This window comes from Copidosoma floridanum, unplaced genomic scaffold, assembly GCF_036245765.1.
Source record: "Copidosoma floridanum isolate Cflo_tuat_1 unplaced genomic scaffold, Cflo_Japanese_pri ptg000001l, whole genome shotgun sequence".
NCBI lineage: Eukaryota > Metazoa > Arthropoda > Insecta > Hymenoptera > Encyrtidae > Copidosoma > Copidosoma floridanum.
Window position 1 is genome coordinate 17,475,510 of NW_028321878.1, and position 11,623 is coordinate 17,487,132.

Below are 11,623 nucleotides of genomic sequence, written 5' to 3' on the forward strand. Positions count from 1 at the left end.
TCCGAAGCTGTAGGGCAAAACGTAGTCAAACGTATACTGAGTGAAGCTCGCACTCAACAAGCTACTGTCAAAGCGAGGCTTACCTCTCGACTGTTCATATCTAATTGCACGGGCTTCTTTTTATATGTGATTGAAGTAGCGGTGACTCAGAAGGAATTGTTTTTCCACTTCAAATTTATTTATTTATTTATTCACTACATAATATACATAATAAATAGTAATATAATATGTTTACAATTTTACAGTTTCGCATTGGTTTTTCTATTAAATAAGAAGTACTGAATTCTGATCTCAAGAGAATCAATACTACAACTATAGACTAAATGCATTCCAGCAAGGAGGCACTGAATGTGACTGTACACTGGAGTGGTGCACTAAGAGCTAGGAATCTTAGAACTTGAAATAAAAAAAGAAAAAAAAACAAAAAAAGAGTAACTTAGAGAAGGGAACAGAAATAGTTTGCAATGTTGTAACATAATTTCAAGAGAAAAATTGAATAACATGTGGGGCAGCAGTTTAAGTCTAACTTAATTCATTTTATGATTCTTATAAAAGATTTTTTTGTTTATTATATCTTATTTAAATTGCTATATCTTTCTTTCCCTCTTTTTTCTTAAGGGATTCGTCGTGGTACCGTAAACTTTACAGTTAAGTTTCAAGTTCAAATAATTTTAATTCGATTATTTTTGCACAAAAGATGTAAATGAGTATACAGTCTGACGTGCACACACAAAAATTGATGCAACAATAATCACAAAAAAAAAAGATTATTAATGAATATTAGTGTTTGTTCGAAACTGCGTTACTGTATGGATAAATGAATAATATTATACAACAACATTGAGTCGATTAATCTTTAAAACAATAAATATGGGTTCCCTGAAAATTTAACTATTTTTTTGTAATTATAGTTATCTTTATAATATATATATATATATATACAACCCCATTTAGGGGTAGTTTGGAACGTATTTTCAATCGGCTCCCATTTAAAAGCTATTTGCCCTAAAAAATTAATTCCAACGGGGTTCGCGTCAGAAAAAATCGCTCTACACGCGGTTCTCGGGAAATGCCACCGTTACATATCATGCTGTATATAATTTTTCAGTTATACTGTAAGAAATTCAATGAGTTTGGAGTAAAAATGAGTCTTTGGCAGCCCATCTGTGATGATTTCTCATTAAGAGTTTATGCAAAACTGAAAACTTTTGCGATGGAATCTGTTATAAATAACAAACTAGTACTTTTTTTACAGTTGAATCGAAATTGTTGAATTACTCATACAAATTAATACAATTAAGAGTCTTATTAATAGAGTTAATATTATTGCATTAATTAAATCCATTAAAAAAGAAAGCCATTTTAATACAAGAATCTGAGATATCAACTGAATTAATAAAGCGTTTTACGAAATGAATTTTAAAATTTGTGACAAGTAAGTAAATTATGCAAAATTTAAGCTTAGAACCGATAAAATATAACGGGAAGAACAAGTTTTCCTTGTTGCTGTCCGTATAGTTTATACAATCTTTGTATTATTACATAATGATAAAATAAACAAGGGATCATTATGTCATCATTTTTGATTCATTTATCAGATAACACCTGATGAACGTAGCAAACAGCCACCGAAACGTTGCGCACCTGTAATCATCAAAAATGTTGACTTATATTACTGACTACACCATTTGATAATTATATACTCAGGTGGCTATTACATTATTAATAATAAACTTAATGAAACTGAATAAAACTGAATAAATGAAACTTTAGGTATCTTTAGGTGGTTGCTGTGCCCCCAGTAGAAACAATAGTGTTCGTCACTACTAACACTCTTGTTATTTCTTCATAAACAGGAATATGATAATTTTTTTACCTGAGGCGCAATGTGCAACTGTCGCTTTTCGCCTTCAGTTCACACTGAGTCCTTGTAATCACTATACGCCTACGGACTGAAAAGTAAATCCCCTTAAAAATAGTTTTTTACAAACCTTAAATCTTAGGTAAGGTTGACGTATTGAGTTCATATTTTGTAAGGAATTTCTGAACCTTTATACACACTGGCAATAAATAGTATTCTTCCTAATGAACCTGTAGCCTGTGCCTCTATCTTACACACATGCTCACACATTTAATTTCTTTCATGGTCTTCGGTCTTTCTCTCTCCTCTGGCTGGTAGTCCGCGGCACCGAGAACACACATTAAGTAATGTGTTATAGATGTACATATAGAAAATATATATGTTATTCTAGCACTCGGTAACCACCGATGACTTGCCCCGAAATATGGGTATACAGTGACATGATAGCTTTAGCTACCACGACACAAGCCTTAACAAGTTCTGAAATCAAGATATAAAAACGGTCAAGTTTTTTTTTCGCGCAGCATACATTTGTATGACATTCGTAGTATAATACTGTTTAGTACTCGTACTTTAACAAAATCAAACTAAGTTATATTGCCCTTTGCCCTAACATTTTTATATACTTTCTACATAGCAAGGCATGAATGTGTTTGATGTGAGGTTTACATGGAATGGAATACCAGTCAAAAATCAATATTACTTAGTTTGATTTTGTTAAAGTACGAGTACTAAACACTATTATACTACGAATGTCATAAAAAATTTATGCTGCGCAAGAAAAAAACTTGACCGTTTTTATATCTTGATTTCAGAACTTGTTAAGGCTACAGATTCATTAGGAAGAATACTATTCATTGCCAGTGTGTATAAAGGCTCAGAAATTCCTTACGAAATATGAATTCAATACATCAAACTTACCTATTAACATTTAAGGTTTGTGAAAAACTATTTTTAAGGGGATATTATATACCTTGCACGTTTTTTATTAAAAACAAATTAAATTTGGCATTCAATTATGCAAGTAATAATGAATTAAATTAAGCAAGTCGAGATATCATTAACTTTCTCTCGTATCGTTATTACTTCACTTTACGAGTAAGATTAGTTCGGCTTCATTATCATGATTAATATTGTACGTTACTGACGACTACTATACTTAAAAATTTTAAAATTATTTGGGCTTTTACACCTACTTTTGCAATAAATTTGTAAACTTATAATTAACATTTGCCATCTACAATGCATTGAATCTGCTAAGGTCATGAAATTATGCACTGTTCAGTCGTAAGTTATTACCCATGTAATAATTTCGCACACAGCGAATAAATCGTTTACTTTTATAACTTTTCCTTGTTTTTTTATTGTAAAGTCACGGAAGTCACGTCTTCACTACATAAGTATTTTAATCTTTTCATCGAGTTTTCGTTTGTATAAATTTTTCACATACATACATATATATCATCATTATTATCGTGGGTCTATGGAAGACTTATTTACTCCCCATGGAATATTGCTCGGAATTAACCGTCTCATAATACTTATATTTTGATTTGAATTAGGTGTATTTATTTTTTTTAAATTAACTTAAAATTTTGTGATAATGTAAAAGCTTATATTATCTTACATACCAGATCTATTATTTGGTAATATTTAGCTAAGGAATAATGTAGCTTCCTCGAAAAAGAAGCTTTGTGATGGACGAAAAATTTCATATTGAAATAACTGATATTGAAAAGTTTTTTGAATTTTAGATTTGAAATATTATACTCTGATAAAAATGTCTGTCGTCTGTGCCACCCTCTTTCTCTCGCTCTATTGAGAGCACCAGTGCACATGTGTCTGCTTGTATGTGTAATCAGTCGTTCTTCGAGTCCCCTCGACCAATTTTATTAAATATTGAACGTTTTTTGTTTGTTTTTAATTATCCATCATCACTGAAAAATGATATTTCGATTTTATCGATTTCTTATTTCATTTTGATTTTATTGTTTTAAAAAAAATTGTTTTGATTTTTTATGAAAGAAGCTTTGTAATAGACGAAAAATCATACATCGGCATGTGATTTATAAATGTCATAAATTTCGGAATCGAATTAAAATACTTTGTTTGAAAATGCATTCCTCTGTCACTCTTTCTCTCTGTCTCTCTCTCGCTCTCTCTCTCTTTGTCTCTCTCTCTCTCTGTGTGTGTTAGTGCGCAGCAATATTTGAAGAATTTTTTAATAGATTTAAATAAATTAACAAAAAAGTTTTGTACGTACCAAGACGATTTTTTTCGTTTTATTTTTTTTTTTTTAACAATACAATCATTTATATTATTACAAAATACAATATTATATACGTAGTACTATTCAAGGTACGCTTATCTTATCCTATTTAAAATAAAATTAATTTTTAGAAATTGATCAGAGAGAGCCAAATAAAAAATTAGCTTTTGTGATGAAATTATAGTGCTTATTGTAATATTAGAGTATTGCCTGATTCACATAGTATCTAGAATGATCTAATGTAATGTAGAAACTCAATAGATAAAAAAAAAACTTTTTTTATTTAATTCTAAAATAATATGGCTTATGTTTATGACGTTAATTTCACAATGCATTAGCATTAATCAAATCACAATAATATCACGGTTAAATATTTGTAATTGATTTATAAATAGATTCAAAATCGTCAATATTCATCTAATTATTTACAGACGTTCATGGCGAAAATTATTCAGATCATTCTCACTAAAATACTTTGTACTTAGAAATAAGGCCCTGATGCAGCGTCATTGCATTTTCCTACTTTCTCATTTTCCTATATCCGGTTTCTCAAAATGAGCTATCAGTACATAATATCGATCGAGTACTTTTTCTTCCTCTTTTGATCCATTGTTTTTGTTGGCAAACGATATTTTTCCGCTGACGATTTCACGTAAAAGATCTTTTTCAAACTTTTCTCCGATGTCCTCTGGCATTCTGTTTATAAAAGGATTTACAGCCACGACATGTTCTAAAACATAAAATAAATCGTTTTTATAATGTTTAAAAACTTTTTTTTTTTTGTTTAATTTGTGCGTATACTAACTTTTCAAAATTTCCAAACTTTTGTACACGAACGTCTTTTCACGTAAACTGCAGTGCAGCACCTTGAAACCTACTTCCTCGAGCATTTTCTTCATTTTTGCTCTCGGATTGTCGCAGTGTTGAAAGTATGGGACATATTTTTCAACATCCTGAAAAATTGATGACTCTAAATTATTCCCAGGAAAAAAAATGTATTAAAATTATCATGATTATCGAGGACATTCTTATCAATTACCGTCATATACGATTTGTATTGAGGAACCTCAGCTATTCTCAGGTAGCTGTCGAAGCCGTCGTTGTAAGCTAAAAATAGTACCAGACCTCTTCCACTCGGACGTAATATTTGATAAATATTTTCAAACGCTTTTCTGAAACAAGCAAATATTTTTTTGCATCACAGATGAAAGTGTACATAATTATATGGTGGTTGATAATAAGTGCACGTCGAATTAAAAAGCTTAGCTCTAGTCATGTCAAAGTATTTTGCCAGTGCTCAATATGATTTTAAGAATACGTGTTCATAAAAATTGCACATCCAGCTAAAGAATTTTGCAGTTCTAAAAAAATATTCTCGAAATTTAAAATAGAAAAACTTTTTACTTGACGACGATTAATATAGATTACGAAAAAAAAAAAAAAAAAAAAAAAAAAAATATAAATGTCGACGAATCTTCTCTTAATTTATTAGTTTTTATAACAGCTGTTAACCATTTAGTTTCGAACTTAGTGTACATAGATTTTTACTCAGTTTGAATACACCTTAGTCTGAATGACGTACTGTGATACGGAAATAGCTGTTCCAAAAACTAATAAAATAAGTAAAGATTCATACAAATTCATAATTGAGTTTCCTATGACAGTAAAAAATTTTTTATCGAATGGTCAAAGTCAACTTCAAATTTGCTTGTAAGTTTTATCTTCGTACCTCGTATCTTGACACCAGTGTAGACAGTAAAAAGAAACGGCGTTGTCAAAAGCACAAATCAGCTCTTTTGGTATTTTTTCTACCTCTACGTCCAATTCGATAAATGATAGGCGTTCCTCGTCACTGTGAGTTTGCTTAGCAAATTCAACCATTTTTTTAGATATGTCACCACCTGAAAACATCACCAAAAAATTATTGACTAATATTACACGAGAAATCATAATCGTTCAAGTATGTGGTAAAAATTATCTGAGTGTATACCAAAAAAAAAAAAAAAAATCAAATGCATTATTTAGAAGAAAATCTGTGAATGCGTGTGTGTGTACAATAATGTCTGTTCTGGGAATATATCGATTCTTTGGTGGAATGATGGTATTTTATTTTTGGATTTCCAACATAAAGCAATCACGATACAGTATGGAAAAAGATGGTATACATGCATCTATACTTTTCATCTATTTTAAATGGGTACTCAATTTTTTTAAATTATATAGTTCTTTTGGCAGGGCTGGTGATGAGCCCCCTTCAGCCTCATGCAGCTGCTCCACAGTTTCTCCAAAAAATAAGGGAAAATTTGTTTAATTTCCCCGTTATTTAAACCTGATAAAATTAGGGTTAATTCTCTACAGCCCCTCATACGATTTTGAGAACCCCCTCCAAAGACCCCCACCATCCCCATAAATTTTATTCTTTCAGGATTTGATATATTTCTGTATAATAATTTTGTTATTGTTGTTTGTGCATATTTTAATTGCTAAGTTTCCATTGAAATTAATTGACTTTAATTTCATATATTTAAAACCTAGTAGCATTACAGTTTTTTTGCTAATATTATTTATGTATTCATGTAAAATTTTATTTAGTTGCATTGATTTATGTTTTATAATTTATGTATAACTGATATCAAAAATTTAACACTACAATATGATAAGAACTGTGATAGTCGTTACAAGTAGCCTTACGCAAGTCCGATTTTAATGTAGAAAAATTACATTTTAATTTTCAAACCTCAATAACCTTATGAATGATTGACCGTGATAATACATAGGTCCATTCAAGTATAGTCAAATTACTATCGATAATTTGACATTTGGATTTAATGGCAGCCATAGAAAATGCTAATGCTAAAAGAAATTATTTTTAACATGAAATAAAAGGTAATAAAGATATACTTTTCGTATTTAAAGGTAATAAAAGTACATATTGAATTTTCTTCCTATGTTATATGTAATTATTTTTGTGGGACTTACAATAAGCCCTCTGCAGTCCCGTAATTATCTCCTTCTAACCACCAATAAGATTATCATTTTCTGTATAACTAAGCAGATGATTGATATAATTTAACGTTAATTTTTTATTATGACTGTGTTCCACTTGCTCTGCCCATGTTCGACATTGATTTTTGAAAAACATTTTTAGAAGCTAGAACGATTATTTGATGATGACAATGCATATCATAATAATATTTGTAAATTTTGATACGTCATACTTCAATAAATGAGTTTTTTATCATTGTAAATAGGAGGTTGGAGCGAGTTGGAGTGCATAGCGAGATTGGTGTGAAGTCAAAGTCTCACTTGTAATTATGTATAGGTGGAAGTTAAAACAAATGATAGGATAGAATAGAACATTTTCACTGGCTATGGATGTGTTTTTTTTAGGTGTAAAACTAAGTACTTTCCACAAAAATCAAGATCATTCATCACATCTTTAATCACCTGAAATAAAGTAGTTGTATTTTTCTATCGTAAATCAAGATACAAAGTTTTTATGTTATAAATAGAATTAATGTATTCGCAAAAATCATGATATAATTTTTCAACTTTAAAAATCTACCAATGCTGCCTTTTTCCACCAAAGCTATACAATGCAATGGTTTTTAATATTGATCTCTGTTTTCGTCTTTGTATGAAGTATTTTTCATAAAAGTTCATTAGATTTTGAATCTTTTGGCTATTTATTAATTATAAACAAAAACTGAAAGATTTTTCAGCGAGTCTATTTTTAAAAATAGATTACTTTAAAAAAAAAAAAAAAAAAAATTTCAAATAATTTTCTGAGTAGTAAGCAATTAATTAATTTATAAAAAAACTAAACTTGTTTAAATAAGTTGACGCATATCTGAAATCTTCGTTGGTAAGTGCCAATGAAAAGCACCCGTAATTTATGAGTACAGTAACTTTCAATTGAGATATATTGTTCCCATTTATTTGTAGTAAATTTTTTTTAGCATAATGCATTGATTTGAGGGAATACTTCATTTCTTCGACAAATTAATCCAAAAATTATGAAGTATTATTTTTACAGTTATAAATATCGCATTTAAATTTCAGAAGGTCTAGCTTTATGGTTATCAAAAAATCAAATCACAAAGATTCTCGGTTCCACATGGTTTCTTATAAAAAGATTTTTACTAAATAAACGTTGTCACTTAAAGCTTGGTTAATTTATCGCAGAACTGTATAAAAAAATGAATGTATAAAAGGTGACTACCATCAAAATCATAACTCATAATTTTAACCAATTTAGCTTCATAGATATTAAGATTCATGGACTTAAAGTTATAGTTTGATGTTAATTGCAAGTCCATACAGTGGTAAAAATCAAAACAAAAATTTAATATTTATTTATAACAAATAAAAAAAGTTTTTTCATTTTTAATAAAATTTTCAGTTACACGCTTTGTACAACAATACTCGTGTACTACGAATATAAAACGTCTAAAAAATTCTTTTTGAAGTTTACTGTATTACATTTTATATTACAGTACTTTATTACGTTTTGTATTACAGATTTTGTAGTATGTCTCATTAAATATAGATTTAACAGAATTTTTTTCGGCATTTCTTGTGTTCTTTTTAATTTCTGATACCACCATATATCATGTGTAAAAAGCTTGGGTATAGTACCATGTTAAGAGAAACGATTTCGTACGTTAGTATTTTTACACTGATGTATGAAAAAGCCCTTGAAGATAAAATCTGAACGTCAAAAAAAGCACTAGCTCAACTTGGGTGATATCACTCACGGTTTTGCGACAATCAGAACCTTTATGCATCCAATGCCAAATGTACTATTTAATATCATATTGTAAAGTTAAAACTTCAAACAGATGTTTTAAATTATTATCAAGTATTGATATTTCGCAAAATTAAGTTTTATTGATGCTTCAATAATTATTAAAAATCTACCAAAATGTAAAAAAATGTTTGAATATTTATTGAAGGCAGTTTTTGTACAATATAACAGATAATATACTCATTGATCTTAATTAAAAATTTGATATCATCATTACTAACTTGTTCGGAAACCTTACAGTTCTTTAAATAGTTATTTTGATAAATAATAAGTTTTGGTTGTAGATAGGCTTAAAATTAAAGTGTATGGAGTGTTTTTGAATTTACAATTGTGAATACTTCTACCCGCGGGATTTTTACACAAAAATAAACACAAATTGTAAATAAATATCAACGAAAAATGGGGGAATCCAATTAGAAAAATTTGTTTTCAACAAACGAAACCGATTCAAATACCCTTGAAAAATTGATGATAAATATAGTGATATTGAACGTAATTGTGCAACCAATTCCATTCAATCTGGATACAATCATTTATGTATTTTATTTTTTCAACCACCATAAAAATGCATCGTATCAGTATAGATTCTTCTATTTTGAAGTGTTTATTAATTTATTCATTAACGGAGCTTAACGTAATTTCCAAGGTCAAGAACTTTAACATTGTCAAACCTATTGGTGGATTACATTTAAAATAAAAAAAAGACACTTCACCCTTTCAACCCACACAAAACAAAAAATTCACGGATATACCCTGGAAATTCATTAAACGTGCCACTTACCAACGATGTGAACATTAGGTGGCATTCGGGGCATGAGGAGCTTGCGCGTAACTGAGGCAGGGCCGCAACCGATATCTATGCACTTGCCGGTCATTTTTGCAAGTTCGTCACTAAACTCTTCAATGACATCTGTGGCGTCACGAGTTTGCAAGTCGTGAGCTTCCATATACTCTTTGACGGTGCTGTTCATTGTTGAACTTTATTTCAAATTTTTTTTAAATTGTATGTTTAATTGTATTTTTTTTTTTTTTTTTTTTTTTTTTTTTTTCTTTGTAATGTTACTGGTTATTGTTAATAATCAAAATTAGTTTCGAAAAGCTCTAGGGCAAATCATAGTCAAAAGATCACTATTATACGGTTTAAATGCTTGTATACCGTGGTTGAGGCAACGCACGAAAAGCTACTACCAAAGCGAGGACCGCCTCTGAACTGTCCATCTTCTTGCAAGCATTTCTTTTTATATGTGGTTAGAGCGACGACTACTAAGACGACTTGCCTCTTCCACTCGTGTGCTCCGTCTTTTTCTTGCGTTTGCTTCTTACTCAATCTTATTCGAGCTTCTCTCCCTCTCTTTTTCTCATTCTTACACTGTGATTTCTAAGATACATAAGCATGCACACGATCCTTTTCCATACTCCCCCTTTCGATTTTTGTATGGCATCACCATCTCATGAACAATACAAGCTTTCAACACTACTACATCCATGACTTCGAAAAAGCTACCAATATAACGACAACTTTAGCTAAAACCACAACTATAACTACTATAATCTACATTAACTACTCTCACTACTACAATAACTGCTTTTACTACTACTGACATTACTGCAGCTTATACATTCGTACTGTACTGTTACTACTGCTGTAACTTCTGTTACGATTAATTGATACTATTATTATTATCATTATTATTATTAATATTATTATTCTTATTTTTATTATTATTATTACTGTAATTTGATTGTTGGAGTGTTTTGGAGTGACGCCAATGAGCGATCGTATCTAGTGTGTAAGGACGAGTGGTATAGCTAATTGTATTGTATGATAAATAATTCAAAGGCTCATAAGCATTTTATTAGGTGAGATCAATGCACTATGATCTGCACAAAAGAAACAAGATTTCTATTAAATAATTAATAAAACTAGTATGAAAGCTACAAATCAGGCTATTTGAAACAAAACTCTGATGTAATTTGTCAATGAAGGTGTGTCTATTATTTATATAGCTTGATTTTTATATTTTTTAACAGCAATTGCTATATGATTTTTATAAAAAAGCCAATAGCTATATAGTTCTTTTATAACTATTGACCATTCAGTATATTTGTTAGTATGTAAATAAAAATGTTGACTTGGTGAGTAAAATCTCTTCAGTTAACGACTTGATAAAAAAAAAGAATCATTTTCTGAATACGTTTTGTTGTGAATGACTAACTTACCAAATGTCAAAATTCTGTAAGTATCTACTTATATAAATATACCTTATCTATTATTGATGTACTTTATGATATACCTTATCTATTAAGACATTTGGGAATTATGAGTTAGCTATTGATAACGCATTGTTCTTAAAAAAAAATGATTCTCTCTCCATAAAGTCTTCAACCGAAGAGTTATGAATTGGGAAGTTCAACTAGGAATTTCAAATTTTCTTGAGAAAAATAGTCATCAATTGTTACTGTGTAATAGGGGTCAATAAATCCATTACTGCGCATTGAAATTTTCGGTTATGCTACATTGCTTACTTCTCTATGTTTTTCGATGTACGTAGCAGTACTGACCAATGCACAGTAGTTAGTACCTGTGCCGTAATGAGGTCGTTTACCCCTACATTTAACATTATATACAATTCACCTACATCTAGCGTTTAAGTTTTTTTTTTTCATCTCATCATTGCTACTAGTG

The 11,623-nt window shown here is 29.8% G+C and overlaps 1 protein-coding gene across 1 annotated transcript; it reads right to left on the bottom strand.

The window, feature by feature from the left end:
• Positions 1-4,255: 4,255 nt before the first annotated feature.
• On the bottom strand, positions 4,256-10,099 carry LOC106642874 (juvenile hormone acid O-methyltransferase-like). The gene is made up of 5 exons (XM_089591486.1): positions 9,719-10,099; positions 5,860-6,031; positions 5,170-5,302; positions 4,936-5,083; positions 4,256-4,860 (listed from the first exon to the last, which is right to left on the bottom strand). The coding sequence occupies exons 1-5, from the start codon at positions 9,906-9,908 to the stop codon at positions 4,658-4,660; spliced, it is 846 nt and encodes a 281-aa protein (XP_089447612.1). The 5' UTR covers positions 9,909-10,099; the 3' UTR covers positions 4,256-4,657.
• Between the last annotated feature and the right edge of the window lie 1,524 nt (positions 10,100-11,623).